Source organism: Vigna angularis, chromosome 5 (genome assembly GCF_016808095.1).
Source record: "Vigna angularis cultivar LongXiaoDou No.4 chromosome 5, ASM1680809v1, whole genome shotgun sequence".
Classification (NCBI taxonomy): Eukaryota; Viridiplantae; Streptophyta; class Magnoliopsida; order Fabales; family Fabaceae; genus Vigna; species Vigna angularis.
The window spans coordinates 25,853,572-25,870,694 of NC_068974.1; the positions used below are offsets into that span (position 1 = coordinate 25,853,572).

A 17,123-nucleotide genomic window follows, 5' to 3' on the forward strand; every position below is an offset into this window, starting at 1 on the left:
TTTAAATTTTGTTAGAATAATCAATTAAAAACTTGATTTAATTGATTAATTGTATTAGAAAATGCTTTAGACCAAATGTTTGAAAACTAAATAAATAAAGATTCACCCTAAATGTTTTAGATAACTTTTACAATCCTAAAGAGTGAATGGCAAATATTTCTTTTAGCTATACATACAATAGTAGATTCAAAGATTTAATAGTAATCAAAGGTTGCCCTAATTTCACCAAGTCACAATGTTGCTTCTATGATAGAAAATTCTTTTCATTATGTTTTTCTAGAGTGTGTTTTCAAAACTCTATTTGTTGAATTGCTTAGTATTCCTACATTATTTTTGAATCCTTGTTGTACATATTTGAAAAGACTAACATATTTTTAGATAGTCAAAGAGTTAATGAAGACTAAGATCCTCTTGGAGTGATTGAAGAGTGGATATATACTCTTTGTTTTTAGAATTAATTAAGATTTATATCCTAACTTGTTCATAGTCTCTAATATGTATAAATTTTATTGTTGATAGTATAACTAATTTTTCTTGAGAAAAAAAAATTGAGAAGTGAGTGTAGAATTTTTTAAATCCACACTAATTTAAATTTTATATGTACTTTATCTTATGTCTTATAACATAATAATTATATTAATAAATAAAATATTTTATTTTTAAAATTTGTTGATTATAGAATTATTTTGTAGAAATGGAATCTTAAAACTAATATGCTTTTATAATCAACAATTAATAATTTTCATTATATCTTGAGTGAACAACAATTTTCTTAAGAATATGGCCAAATGTGTTTGTTCACTTCAGTTTATTCAAACATTTAAGTTTTATTGAACTACTTATTGAGTTTTATAAAAATTTAACCAAGTTCATGCATTTTGTCTATTCTAGTTAGAAGGAAAAATCCTACTAAAAGTGGTCTATTAGATTTTTTTTGACGAAGATTAACCAACATTGAGGTTTATAAATATTTCACACCAATAACACGGCATAAAAGTGGAAGATAATTAATTTTATTATTATAGAAATGATTTGGATTACATCTTTGGTTTTTCTAATAAAGTAATAATAAATAAATTAAGAAACTTGGAGTACAGTCTAAAAATGTGCTACTATGATAAGATGAGAGAAATTTAATGGCCGTGAATAAAATTAAATTTTGAAGTGTTAACTTAACATAAAAATATAAAAATTAAAGATTAATTTGTTTAGTAGTAATAACAATAAACCTTAAAACGATGCTAGAGAGGGAGAATTGTTCTTACCAATACATTTTATGACATATAATTTTGTTAAGAATATAAATTTTACTAAAAATTATAAAATGGAAAAGGTATTTGTTTAAGACATGCAAAACAAAAAAAATATGATTTTTAATAAATTTCAATTAATAGAAGAACCCGCATTTAGATGTTGATTACCGACATTTTTGTATTACAGATAAAGAAAAATTCAATAGATTGACGTAGTAGAAAATATAGAGATAACAAATAAAGTAAAAGTAAGACGAAAGAAACATGTTTATGAAATAATTATTTTATATTTTTTAATTAAAATATGTTTATAGAAGGACCATTAGTAATAAAAAAATATTAAGTATAAATAAACCACTAATTAAAAATAACATACAAATTTGTAATTATTAATTAATTTTTTTTATTAATTTTTCATTAATATCCTTAAAACATACATTGACGAAATCATTTAGCTTATGTAGTTGGAAAAATATTAGCGACATTTTCTAACACGACTTTTTAATACATTATATATATATATATAGAGAGAGAGAGAGAGAGAGAGTCGCACACAATTTCGTTATCATAGACTCCCTGAGTTCTGGCTCGTCAACCTCCCTTTCACCATTCCCCAGCTCTCTCGCCATGGATCACCGTGTCTCCCGCCGAACCGAGATCCTAACCAACCACCTCCTCCGCCGTGCACCGCCGCCTTCCTCCGTTCTGCAGCCCCACCGCTGCCTGAGCTACTCCCCTCCCGAGCTCTCCAACGAATTCGCGTTCGACTTGCGGGAGATGCGGAGGTTAATGGACGGGCACAATCTGGAGGACCGCGATTGGCTCTTCTCCGTCATCGTGCAGAGCGCACTCTTCAACCGTCGCGAGCGTGGCGGAAGAATTTTTGTCTGCCCCGACTACAACCAGTCCATGGAGCAGCAGCGCGAAGCCACAATGAGGCGCATAGAGTATCTTGTGGAGAGAGGGGTTTTCCGAGGGTGGCTCACTGGCGAGGGTCCGGAGGAGGAGCTGAGGAAACTTGCGCTCCATGAGGTTATAGGGATGTATGATCACTCCCTTGCTGTTAAGCTTGGGGTTCACTACTTCCTCTGGTTGGTTATGTTTTGTCTTTTCTTTTTCGATCGTTTTCGTCTTGAGAGTAGTGGGAATTTGAATAAGAGCTTAATTTCTCTGCAGTGGTAGTTTGAATAGTTTTATGTTGTCAACTCATCAGAAACCATTATACGACAACCATCAGTTTGGACTTCTTTGTTAGTATTTTGGGAGAAGAAATTCAAAAAATTTATACGATTTCCTACATTTAGGTTTTGCATAAATTAATTTGCAGAAATAATTTTTATCATCTTTCTAAAAGATTAATATTAACATGCAAAAAATTATTTTACTGAGTTCAAAAAAATATAAGTTAGGTTTGTCGTTTTTAAAACGAAAGATGATAAAAAGGTGAAAAAAAGTATTTGGGAATGATCAAATTATCTCAGTAATAGGTCATCCAATATTTATATACAATATTTCCTTCTATTCTAGAATACTAATAGCATAAAAGACAAAATAACAAAAGCAGAATGGACAAAAAGAAAAGGAGTGGTGCGGAGTGGTGCGGTAGAGTGGTGCGGAGATTGCAAGTTTGTTACAAAGGAATATAGTACAAGTTTGTTAGCCTCCCGCAAGCTGGAGAGGGGTGTCAACCATCTCTAGCTTGGACAAGTTTGCATGGAATGGCTGAGGAGGAAGAGCTTTGGTGAAGATATCAGCAAGTTGTCGAGATGATGGAATAGGAAGGAGCTTCATTAATCCTGCTTGTGCTTTTTCTCGAACCAAATGGCAATCTATCTCCAAGTGTTTTGTTCTTTCATGAAAGACTGGATTTGCAGCAATGTGTAAAGCACTTTGATTATCACAATAAAGTGCTGTGGACTTAGAACACTGAATTTTGAGATCATTGAGAAGGTAAGTTAACCATTGCAACTCACAGGTACTAGTAGCAAGTGCTCTATATTCTGCTTCGGAGGAAGAACGAGACACAATATTCTGTTTTTTGGTTTTCTAAGAAATTAAAGAGTTCCCTATGAAGAAACAATAACCTGTGACTGATCGGCGTGTGGAGACGCAAGTTGCCCAATCGGCATCACTAAACCCAATTAGGTGGATAGGAGAATTCCGTTTGAAGTAGAGCCCTTTGTTTGGACAACCTTTCAAGTATTTAAGAACTCTGTTTGCAGCACCTAAATGAGACGTTGCAGGATTTGCCATGAACTGACTTAATTGCTGAGTCGCAAAGACGATGTCTGGACGAGTCGTTGTGAGATAAATCAAACGACCAATGAGTCGCCTATAGGATAGGGGATCATCAAGTATTTCACTTGAATTAGCTTGTTTTAAGCGAAGAGAGCTATCCATAGGAGTGGAACTCGGTTTACAACCCAATAATCCTGAATCTGAAAGCAACTCAAGGCAGTATTTCCGTTGAGATACAAAGATGCCATCATCAGACCTACTTACTTCTAACCCAAGAAAAAATTTGAGTTCTCCCAAATCTTTAATTCGAAAAGTAGATTGAAGTATATGCTTGAGCTTTGTTATTTCAATGGGAGAGTTGCCAGTTAAAACAATATAATCAACGTATATCAATAAACCAGTAAATTTCCCTTTTTCATGCTTGATAAACAAGCTGTGATCAGCATGTGATTGAGAATAACCAGATGAGAGAAGAAGGTTAGAAAGTTTCTCATACCATTTTCGACTTGCTTGTTTTAGCCCATAGAGAGATTTTTTGAGCTTGCAACACTGTGAGGATTCATACCCATATAGACCTTGAGGAAACGTCATGTAAACTTCCTCGGACAAGTCTCCGTGTAGAAATGCATTACTAACATCCAATTGCTGCAAACACCAATTATTTATGGAAGCTAGGGCAAGGATAACTCGTATGGTAGTCATTTTAACCACTGGAGAAAAGGTTTCAAAGAAGTCTATCCCTTCAACTTGGGAGAATCCTTTTGCAACAAGCCTCGCCTTATATCGTTCCACACTCCCATCTGGTTTTCTTTTGATTTTGTAAACCCATCTACATCCTATGGGCTTGACATTCTTAGGAGTTTCCACAATCTCCCAAGTTTTGTTTAGCTTTAAAGCCTCAATTTCATCCTTCATGGCTTCTTTCCAACACGGCTTCAAAATTGCTTCTTGATAGCTTCGGGGCTCAATCTCAGAAATAAGGTTCATGACATAATGACGCTCAGACTCAGTAATGGAAGAAAGAACAGATTGAATAGGATACCTGCACGTTGATGATGATTGATTTGATTTGGTCTCTATGTTGTAGCAAACAAAATCCGCAAGTCGAACATTAGGTTTAGAGCCACGAGTGGTTCGTCTTGGTATGAAAGGAATAGGGTTTGGATGAGGTGATGAAGAGATATGTGGTGAGATTGACTGGGATGGAGAAGTTGACGGTGAAATTTGTGAAGAGGGTGAAGTTGTTGGAGAAGGTAAGGTTTGAGGTGAAATGGAAGTGTGTGATGGAAGTGGGTCCTGAGGTGTAAAATGGAGGGGATCAAAGTCATGGAAGGTTTTGATATGTGGAGGAAATAATTTTTCTTTTCCTTTTTCTTGGGCTTCGTGTTTGTCAGTAAAAGGAAAGTGGGACTCATAGAAAACAACATCTCTAGAGACAAATATGTCTTTATTTTGTAAGTCTAAAATAATATAGCCTTTTGTGCCAAATTGATAGCCGAGAAAAACTCCTTCTCTAGACCTAGGATCAAATTTCTGTTTGGGTCCAGTGGTTGAAGCATAACATAAAGAACCAAAAACTCTAAGCATGGAAAAATCAGGTTTTTGGTTATGTAAAAGTTCGTAAGGAGTATGTTTCTTTGTAACTAGAGAAGGGATACGGTTAATAAGATAAACTGCATGTTTTATTGCATAAGACCAAAGATGTTTGGGCAGTTGAGATTGAAACATGAGAGCACGTGCCACATTAAGAATATGTTGGTGTTTTCTCTCAACCCGCCCGTTTTGTTGAGGGGTATAAACACAACTGGTGTGATGTATAATCCCTTTTGAAGCAAAAAAATCTTTAAGAAAAAATTCTGGACCATTATCCGTCCGAATACATTTTATTCTGGAATCAAATTGATTTTCAATTAGAGAAATGAAATTTTGAACATATATTTTTACTTCGGATTTAGATTTCAATAAGACAATCCAAGTATATCTACTAAAATCATCCAAGATAGTTAAAAAATATTTTTCACCATGAATTGAGGCCTTAGAAAAAGGTCCCCAAATGTCCATGTGCACCAAATCAAATTTTTTTGAAGCTCTACTATCACTAAGGCAATAAGGCAATTTTCTTTGTTTTGAAAAATGACAAATGTCACAATTTTCATTAATATGTTTTGGAATAAAAGGAAATTGTTCACATAACATATTTAATCTGTTTCCTGAGAGATGTCCTAATCTATAATGCCAAAGGTTGGAGTTGGAGATGGTATTGGTAGCACTTTCATTAATGAAAGGTTGGTTTGGTGATAGAACCTTGGCTTCTCTGTTGACTTGCAAATGATAGAGAGCTTGTTGAAGATTAGCCAAACCAATCATCCCCAACGTACGCTTGTCCTGGATAGTGCAAAAAAAATCATGGAAGATAAGGATATATTTATGAGTCACTATGAGTTTGGATATGGATAAAAGATTAAAATGAAAGTCCGGAACAAACAAGACATTGTGAATAATAAATTCTGGAGAAAAAATTACTGTTCCAGATATATGGGCTATAACAATTGACTTATCAGGTAAACTTATTTGTATTGGTTTAATGTTAGAATAATTTGAAAAGCAATTTAGAGAAGATGCAACATGATCTGTGGCTCCCGAATCTATGATCCAGGGGACATTGTGAGTGGCGGAGGAGGTGTGGTGTGGGTTAGTGCAAAAAACAAAGGATATACCACTGGACTCAGGATTTGGAGCGTGGATGAGATTCACTCTATTGGGCTGAACGAGAGAATTAGGCCCTGTTTGATATTGGGCATGGGTCAAAGTGATGGGGCCTCCCTCCTTCTCTGAACCGTTGCCTCCTTCGGTGGGTTCGATCACAACAACACTGTTAATGGAGGAAGAGCCAGAAGCATCGCGATTGAACTTCGGCCTCCCTGGGTATCGAGGATGACCAGGGGGATAACCATGTTTTCCCCAACATACGTCTATAGTGTGTCCAGGACGGTGACAATAGGAGCATTTCTTGTTGGAGGCTCCTTTGACAGTAGGAGAAGGACCAGAGCCACGCCCTTTGCCAGAGAAAGAGTGATTTGCTGCATTCACAAAGGTGTTAGGTTCAGTAAGCGAAGGCGAAACGAGTTGTCGTTCCTGCTGGACAACCATGGAGAAGACACGGTTGATAGAGGGGAGAGGATCCATCAAAAGGATTTGTGAACGCACAACAGAGAAGCGTTCGTCCAAACCTTTGAGGAATCGGATTATGAAATCCTGTTGGTGGTAAGTTTTGGCAAAACACGAGCAAGAAGAAAAGGGCCTGTAGTTATCGAGTTCTTCCCAGAGGGTCTTCAGTGCAGTGAAGAACTCAGAGACAGAACGAGTTCCTTGAGAAAGACCATGAATTTCTTCCTGGAGCGCTGCGATTCTGAGAAGATCACCTTGCGAAAAACGTTCGCGAAGGTCATTCCAAATGTCTATGGCACATTCGAGGAAAATAACGCTTTGGGCAATGGAGGGAGTAATCGAGTTGAGTAACCAAGACATGACAAGGGTATTGCACCTTTCCCAAGCAGAATAAAGGGGTTCTTCAACCTTAGGGACGGGGATGGTGCCTAACAAGAAAGCCATCTTGTTTTTTGAGATTAAAGCCATTCTAATGGCACGAGACCAGGACTGATAGTTTGTGCCATCAAGGACAGGGGTTATGGAGACAGAGGAAGGTCCTTCACTAGGGTGGATGAAGAAGGGACTTGATGGGTTCATGGTGGGATCAGTGGCTTCATGACCACGATTTTCTGTTTTAGGACCTTCATTATCGGAGTTCTTTGGACTAGGAGGAGGAGTAGAAGACATTTCGAAGGAATAAGCAGAGCTCCAGGAGGGAGCTCTGATACCATAAAACGAAAGATGATAAAAAGGTGAAAAAAAGTATTTGGGAATGATCAAATTATCTCAGTAATAGGTCATCCAATATTTATATACAATATTTCCTTCTATTCTAGAATACTAATAGCATAAAAGACAAAATAACAAAAGCAGAATGGACAAAAAGAAAAGGAGTGGTGCGGAGTGGTGCGGCAGAGTGGTGCGGAGATTGCAAGTTTGTTACAAAGGAATATAGTACAAGTTTGTTAGTTTTGTAGCTATATTATTCAAGTTAGGCTTTTTATACACACACTGTTTAACATTTTGTTATTTGGATTTGATTGTTTAGTAGCTATATAATTCAAGTTAGATATCGTTAGATGAATTGTGTAACATTTTGTAGTTGCTGGCACTAGTCTCTGAAAAGGCAACAATATCCTAAAATATCTACTAAATTTAGTAAGCGGTTCTAAAATTGAAAAAGTTATTACTAGAATTCCCTCTCTTCTCAGCTCTGTGTACAACACTCGTTTTGGATGGGGGCTTCCAAATGCATGAAGCTGTTAAAATTCATTTAGTTGTTCCAAATACATTGTAAACTAGACCTGTATTGCTGACAAGTAACCAACCTGCATTGATAGGGAGAATATACTAATGTCATGAATAATGCTGTATTGAATACTTGTAATGGTGGGACTGATGTGATTAACGGATTGGAAATCCTTTTCCAAACACTTTTAGGGAGGACAAACGTGATTTATCCTTTTTCTGTGAGTTGGTGAAAGTTAGAAAACAATATCAAGTTGGTCCCTAAAGTACCTTTTTCAAGCTAACTTTTTTTTAATATGATGGAAGCAGCAGTGATTAAAATTTTATGACTTGGTTTAGATACACTTGTTCTATGTTTCAAACCAATTATGAAGGGTTATGAATGTTTAATATCTGACAAAGCTCACGCCACATGTTTCTACACTTTTCCTATAAGAGGATGCTTTTCAATCAGAATTTCAAGTTTAAATATAACTATGTTCTTGACGAAGAAAACTTGATGATCTTGCATTAGTGCGACCAAGCCTTGATTTTGTATATTGTGTGTATTTTGGTCGGGAGGGGGTTCAGAAGGGTGAATTCAAGCGTTCAAATTCTGCTTGTAAAGGAAAGTTTTTGACTTTTAGCACATACCTGGACTTTCTTCTAATGAACACGTCCTTTGCCAGACAAACTTCCAGGACCTATAGTTTAATGATATTCTGTGCCCTTTAAAACATGTAAGTCTTGGAGGAATTGAAACGTAAATAAATTAACTAGTTTAGTTTCTCCTATTGTTTTTTTCTTATTTTTTTGGTGCGGCATTTTGGAAAACAAGAACTGAATGATGGATAATGGATTTCAGGGGTGGGGCCGTGAAGTTTTTGGGAACCAAGCGCCATCATGTCAAGTGGTTAAGTGCTACTGAAAACTATGACATGAAGGGTTGTTTTGCTATGTCTGAGTTGGGCCATGGAAGTAATGTATGTGAAGGTTGCTAAATTAGTTGTGTTCATTTGGTCCGCTATTAATTTATTATGATTTTTCCTTGTCACCTCTAATAATTCTTTCCACACTAATTTTTACAGGTGCGAGGAATTGAAACAATCACTACTTATGATTCAAATACTGGAGAATTTGTAGTCAATACTCCATGTGAATCGGGTCAGAAGTATTGGATTGGCGGTGCAGCAAATGTAATGAGTCTTTTTGTATAATTGATAATTATTTAAAAGCCTAGACATGATATGATTGGGTGCTCACATTTTTCTCCTGCTCCAACTTTGTATATATTAACCCTTTGTTATTAACTTGTTCTCCTATTCAGCATGCAACACATACTATAGTCTTTTCACAGCTCTATATAAATGGAAGCAATCAAGGGGTGCATGCATTCATTGCCCAAATCAGGGATTCAGATGGAAACATATGTCCAAACATCCGAATAGCCGATTGTGGTCACAAAACTGGTTTAAATGGAGTTGATAATGGCCGTATCTGGTAATATATGCATTTTCAAACAAGTGCCTGAAAAATCAATTTCATATAAATGAATGAACTCAGAAACTCTGTACACGGATCCTCAGGTTTGATAATGTGAGGATACCTCGGGAGAATTTGTTGAATTCTGTGGCTGATGTTTCCCCAACTGGTGAATATTTGAGTGCCATAAAAAATGTTGATCAGGTGATTTGCTTTTTAGAGAGATGATATTCTCTTTGCTCTCCGTGTGGTCTTCTATATTCCCTTTGAGAAGCTTGTTCACATATCTTTTGTTGTATGTTATTCTCGCTACAGAGGTTTGCTGCTTTCTTGGCCCCTTTGACCAGTGGTCGGGTTACTATTGCTGTTAGTGCTGTTTACATGTCCAAGGTAGTGAGACCATCTATATTTGTGGATTTCACGTTTGTCCTGTTTTTTTTTCTTTGTATTTAACTAACTCATTCCAAATTTGATATCTTAACTTATCCTGTCCTTTATTTGTTCTTAGATTAGCTTGGCCATTGCTATAAGATATGCACTGACAAGGCAGGCATTCTCTATTACACCAAATGGGGCTGAAGTTTTACTTCTTGATTACCCTAGTCATCAACGGCGTCTGTTACCTTTACTTGCAAAGGTGTAAGTCCTCTAATTACAGGCATTTTGATATCTATTTGATCAGACCTCAAAAATAAAAATCATTCAATTCTTTATGGGAAACTGAAGCTTAGGTTTGCCATTTTGAACTATACCTCCATGTAAGATGCCTTTTGTTTTTCTCACCAAAATGTAAGGACAAAGAATCTTTAAAAATATGCTCAATATTACAGGACTAGTTAATTTTTACTAAAGTTCAGTGGTCATTTTCCCATATGGATACCCTTGTTTAATCAATTAGTGAATATAAATAGACCAAGACAATACCTTTATATGTTCATTTCTTTACTTTTTTGGTTCAGATATGCAATGAGTTTTTCTGCAAATGACCTCAAAATGATGTATGTTAAAAGAACACCGAAGTCGAACAAAGCAATTCATATTATTTCTAGTGCATACAAGGCTACTTTTACTTGGAATAATATGCGTACTCTCCAGGTAAGTTTTTCCTGGGGTTTGATAGGTAGTATTGTATGCTGTTTTCCTCTCTAAGGTTCTATTAATGCTTGAACTAGGAATGTCGTGAAGCCTGTGGAGGTCAAGGAGTTAAATCTGAAAATCGTGTTGGTCATTACATGGGTGAATTTGATGTGCAATCAACATTTGAGGGGGACAACAATGTTCTGATGCAGCAGGTAAAATGAGTATCCTGTTAAATATGATATTTGATTAATAATTGAGCACAACATTTTTATTTTCAAACCCAGGAAATATGATGAGCTGGTTTCATTGTGCAAAACATTAATTGGATCCTAATGAGTTGTGTTTGTTTATTTTCATTTGACTTTTAAGCAGTGTAATAATACTTATTATGAAATAGTTATACAAAATCCAACTTAGGATACTAGATGGGCCTTCATCAAAAGGCATTTGACTTTGGGTTGTTTGGTTTCTAAAATTGGTATTTAGGCCTTTTTGTTCCGATGTTAGAATTTTGATCCTTGTGACTTTTGATTTTTATTAATTGAAGTTGTGTTTGTTTATTTTCATTTGACTTTTAAGCAGTGTAATAATAGTTATTATGAAATAGTTATACAAAATCCAACTTAGGATACTAGATGGGCCTTCATCAAAAAGCATTTATTTGGCTTTGGGTTGTTTGGTTTCTAAAATTGGTATTTAGGCCTTCTTGTTCCGATGTTAGAATTTTGATCCTTGTGACTTTTGATTTTTGTTAATTGAGATTTCTCCAAAATGGTATTGGTTTGTGTATCCTTTGTCAGGGGCAATCTGTTTTTATTTCTTTATAGAGATATTTGATAAAATGTAACTTATTATGTTTAAAGAACTATTTTTGTTTTTAATTGTATAGTTGACTTTAGGCTTCTATAACCTAGCATTTTTCTTTTCTTATAGGATAACCTTTTTTAAATAGACTTTTTTAATAGTAGCGTGAAAATTCGTGTCAAATTATGCTAGTTCTATCCATTTTATTGAATGGTTGTTCATGTGTTCTTCATTACACTTCAGATTAGCAAGGCACTCTTTGCAGAATACGTAGCATGTCAGAAGCAAAACAAACCTTTCAGTGGTTTAGGATTAGAGCACATGAACAAACCTTTGCCTGTTATCCCATCTCACCTAACAACTCCGACCATTAGGAGCAGTGAATTTCAGGTAATCATTTGATTATGCCTGTTGAAATTTGGAGAAGCCATATATAAGCTTCTATCTGTTTCTTACGTTACCTCTCACTCTCACAGATTGATCTGTTCCACCTAAGAGAGCGAGACCTATTGAGGCGCTTTGCTGAAGAGGTCTCAGAATACCAATCTCGTGGAGAAAGCAAAGAGTCTGCCTTCATTCTAGTGAGGATTCCACCTGCTCTTTTTATTTTTTTCCTTTCACCTTTTTATTGTCTTAAAATTTGGAACACTTTTCTGTTCCAGAGTTATCAGCTAGCAGAAGACTTGGGCAGAGCTTTCTCAGAACGAGCAATACTGAAAACCTTCATGGATGCCGAGTCAACTTTACCAGCTGGTTCATTGAAGGTAAATCATATTATTGCTTGCTGAATAATATCATAATTTAGGATTGTAGAAGCTAAAATAAAACAAATTTATTTGCGCTTAGCATTAAAATATATATAAAAAAGTTTAAATAAAATAAGTGCATGCTCAAATTGAAATTTCAATAATATACATCGAGATTTGTAAATAATAGGAAATTTATATATAGAATAAAGAAAAGGACTAATAAGTTGATTTTTAGTTCATAAGATTAAAAAGTTAAAATTGTAATTTATTGCTTGCTGAATATTCTTACTATAAAATAGTACTAGTAAAAGGTTCTCTATAACGTGCTTTTTACCATTTATTTAAATCTGGAAGTCATTGATCCTGTCATGGCACTTGATCAAGGTTGAATGGTTCGTTTAACAGAGGTCTGGAATTGAATCTTTATTACTAAAATTCATTAAAAATACACAAATAAAATTAAAGATGTATAATATCATAATTTTATAATTGTAGAAGTTGAAATAAACAAATTTATAGGCTCTTAACATTAAAATATCTATAAAAAAGTTTAAATAAAATAAGTGCATCATGCTCAAATTGAAATTTCAGTAATATACATCAAGATTTATTAATAATAAGAAAATTATATCTAGAATAAAGAAGAAAATGACTAATATATAGGTTGATTTTTATTTGATAAGATTAAAAAGTTAAAATTGTAATTTATTAAATTTTTTATTGAACCGGTTTACCAATTTTTGGACTGGTTTTACTGGTTTATGTATTACTTGTTTTGCACTACAATTAAACCGCATAAGAAATTAGTTCCTGGTCAAATCGGTCCGGTTCCAAACACCACGCTTTTCACTATTGGTTAAGTTTTGCTAGAAATTACAAAATCACTAATTGGACTTGTTAAGACCTTGTTTGTATAAGTTTGTCTATAAAAAATCATTGAAAAATTAGATAAATTATTGATTTAGCAAAGTTAAAATTATTTATTTACAAGTTAAAATTAGTTTTTGTAGGAATTAAGGGACGGTAACTTCTTCACGAAGCTGATTTGAATTAATACTTCAGTGAAATTTAGTTTGAGAGAAGTTTATTTATAATTTTTTATTGAGTGTTGTTAGAAGAGTTTTCAGGAAAACGGGAATTAGTCTCTTTTTAAAATTTTGGGTCAATTTAATTCTTCAACTTTAGAAATGTGTGGATTTAGTTCTTTTAATCAAATTTTGTTAAACTTATTTGACGTTTGTTTACACCTTTTGACATATTGCCTCTTCAATCTTAATTGAGAAAAGTTTTTGAAATATCAAATAAACTTAACAAAATCTTTTAAGGACTAAATCCATGCAATTCTAAAGATAAAGTACTAAATTGGTCCAAATTTTTGAAGAGAGTCTAATTTCAATTTTTACGTTAAGAAACCAAAAACATATTAAATCCGAGAAAGAAAAACTTGTCCAAATGGAAGGAAGTCAAACATTAGTATTCGATAATTCTAAAGGTGTGTTGTAGAGACTATGTTGTTAGCATTTTTGTCTTGCTACAGTGCCCTGTGTTTCTTGTGCAATTATTTGTAGAGTAAAAATGTGTAATTGATCCATTAATTGATCTCTTTACTTTTATTTGCCTTCTCTGTAGGATGTGTTGGGTCTATTGAGATCGTTGTATGCTGTGATAAGTGTGGATGAAGATGCTACCTTTCTTCGATATGGATACTTGTCAACAGAGAAGGCTTCTGCAGTGAGGAAAGAGGTGCCAAAGCTATGCGCTGAAGTTCGACCACATGCACTTGCCTTGGTCAGTTCCTTTGGTATTCCTGATGCTTTTTTGAGCCCTATTGCATATAACTGGGTTGATTCAAATTCTTGGTCTTCTCAACTTTAGCAAGCTTATGCAACTTTAGCCCTATCTTTGTTGCATGTTATTGGGTGAATAAAAAGTTAAAGAACAAAATAAAAAGTTGGTATATGAGGGAAACCAATGTCAGATCATTCGGATTGAGTTTCATCAATTATTTCTGTAGCATTTAGTAAATAGCAGTTAAGGTATTTGAATCTGATAAATGTACCTAGATTTCATCTTAATATTGTATTTGAATCTGATAAATGTACCTAGATTTCATCTTAATATTTTATTGAATCAGAAATTCGAATGCCTAATATTTCTTATTAAAGTACCTTTAAATTCTTGAACATGAATTTGTTAATCTTGTCTTGACATGCGTTGAGTTAAAGTTAGTTTATGTCACTGTTGATGAGGTCTGTATTTATGTTTAGACAGGCATGAATTTTTTTATATGTTTACACAAGCTAACTAACCAACACAGATTGTGCAAACAAACATTATTTTGCTTTGAAGAGGAGTGAAACTGAAAATAAAGAAATAGGAAGAATAAAGACTGAAGGAAAACAAAAGTAGAAAAGATATGCTTCTGAGATAAATAGCAATTAGTAAGAAAAAAGTGGAATAATTATTTGGCAATCTTTCTTCAACTAGCATGCATAACTTATAAAAAGGAGGTAAATAGTGATAAAGAATTAAAAAAAAAAGTAATTGTGATTGGGAAATGGGTTTTATGAGTTTTAGTATTTTTTATTTATTTTTTAAATACTATTCTTGGGATACTGATTAACAAAACTGTAAAAGTTAAAAAAATTATTAATAATAGATGTTGAAGAATTTTCTTTAGGCTAAAATTCAATCGCGACTCTAATAATATGGTTTAAACTGTGATGTAACACAAGAAATTTAATGACTAAAATCACACTAAAACGTAGTCATAAAAGGAGATTTGACTGTCAGCGAAACCTCTGAGTAATAAAACATAAAAAATAAAACTTATTTAGAACTAACCCATGCACGGAGCCATATATATATATATATATATATATATATATATATATATATATATATATATATATATATATATATATATATATATATATGTCATATTTATTCATTTATATGTATGTATTGCTTGGTGTTTTTAAAATTTTGAACATATTAACAAATTCATGTCTATGTTTTCATTTACTTCATACTTAATTTGTCAATGTACCTAAACAATAAATTTACTAGTTAAATGTAATTGTTAAAATTATAGGAAACATAATTAAATAAAAACATGACTAAAATTATCATAGTTGTATGACAAAAATATTTAACATGAAAGTTTCTCTAATGCATCTAGTAATAAAATGTAATGAAAAAACACAATTATTTACTCCAAAATCTTTGTTGTTTTACTGTAACTACAAAGATATCTATCTCAACCTTGATAATATTGTCGAAATTTGAGTTATATTTTTACCTTTTGTCGTATCATGAACGTCAATAACTGGTTGAATAAGTTGAATTAAGTTCAACAAATATAAATACAAAACATCAATTCAACATGTACACATTTCGTAGTTTGTAGATTTTATAATTTGGTCTAAGGAATAAATATATAATTTAATTCCTGTAATTTTTATAACTTAGTCCATGTAATTTAAACAATTTAAAAACTAAAATAATTTATTTCCTGTAATTTTAAACAATTTAAATTATTTTCTCACGGAAACTAAACTATTATTTTAAACAATTTAAAATTCTTAATTCTACAAAATAAAATTAATTTAATTCATCTAGTTTTAAATATTTTATTTAATTTATGAAATAAATTAGACAATCTAGTTTATTTTTGGAAAATAACACGCATGCATTGTCTTTATTTTTGTATGTATTGTCTTTATTTTATATTTATCTTTTATTTTTAGTTAGTTATTATTTCTTATTTGTATTTTGAACTTAGCCTATATTTCTTCTATTATAAATAGGGAATCCTATGTGTATATTCATCACAAGGGAGATTAATCCCATACATAGTTTTTCACTATATTCAACATGGTATCAAAACCAGGCTCCGATCCTAGGACCTATGGGTTATGGTCTGGTTGTGTTGATTAGGCCTCGAGTTCTAGGTTTTCACTCTCTTGGTTGTTCATGGCTTCTGACCCGTCCATATATACTAACTATGTCAATGTGCATTTATCTATTGATAAGTTAAATGATACTAATTATGCGACTTGGGCTTCAGACATTAAACTTTGGCTTAAGAGTCATGGGCATCTTGATTACATTACTCAGAACGTGACAACTATTGATTCCGTTGCGGTTACCCATTGGTTGAAAGTTGATGCTCAATTATGCATTGTTCTCAAGGGTACCCTTATTTCTTTTTAAAACAAATTTTTCATTCCTATTGTTGATAGGGGAGCTATGTGAAAACTAAACCCATATATCCCATATATGTTTTTGATGATGACAACAACATAAATGTTTTTATAGTTTCTTGCACACATATAGCAAAATGTTGTTTATATTTGTAACTGTGCTTGAAATATATGTTATGCATATTCACTGTGCTTATACATGTGATTTTAACTGTGACATGCATATTCATTGATAAGATTCATAAAACTCTTTGCACATTGCATATCTATATGAATTAATCGATTACAGTGTTTATGTAATCTGTTAGATTCATCATATATCAATATTTGCTTAATAGTGACAAAACTACAAGCTTTAACCGATTACATTATATGTATAATCGATTAAAACTCGTGTCTTTGCCTATACTTGATTACTAAGTGCATTGATGAGTTTTAGGTTGAAAAAGTTTTCAAATGTGTTTAAGTATTGTACTTAACCAATTAAACTCTTTTCTTAATCGGTTAAAATGCGCATTAATTGAAAACTGTTTTCTTGATTAAGTCATAACTACCTTAATAGTCATATTTTTAAATGTTATGACTTCCATTCATTGCTTAATCGATTACATGCTATGCTTAATCTGTTAAATGCGTTATATGTAATTATATTATAGTAGTGTTAATTGCTTAACCAATTACATTATTAACGTAATCGATTAAATTGCGTCAGTACTGTCATATCTATAAATTGACGCATAGCTCTTTGCATTAAACAACTTTTTGGATAATAACTTTCATATATGATAAAGTATGTTAAGTGATTAATTGCAAGAGCGTCTGTTCTCTAAGAATCAAGAAGAATTTCATTTGGAAAGAAATCAAATCAAGATTCTTGAAGAGTTGTCCTTTCAAAGTCTGATCAATCTGCACTGTGAGGTGTTCTACTAGAAGAT

General features: G+C 33.1%; 1 protein-coding gene across 1 annotated transcript; it reads left to right on the forward strand.

Annotated features, from left to right (window-relative positions):
* Positions 1-1,765: 1,765 nt before the first annotated feature.
* LOC108340382 (acyl-coenzyme A oxidase 3, peroxisomal) lies at positions 1,766-14,133 on the forward strand. The gene is made up of 13 exons (XM_017577727.2): positions 1,766-2,344; positions 8,734-8,851; positions 8,957-9,064; positions 9,196-9,368; positions 9,455-9,554; positions 9,666-9,740; positions 9,859-9,989; positions 10,310-10,445; positions 10,523-10,642; positions 11,478-11,624; positions 11,711-11,815; positions 11,897-11,998; positions 13,613-14,133. Exons 1-13 carry the CDS (start codon positions 1,881-1,883, stop codon positions 13,856-13,858), a joined length of 2,025 nt encoding a protein of 674 aa, XP_017433216.1. The 5' UTR covers positions 1,766-1,880; the 3' UTR covers positions 13,859-14,133.
* Positions 14,134-17,123: the final 2,990 nt, after the last annotated feature.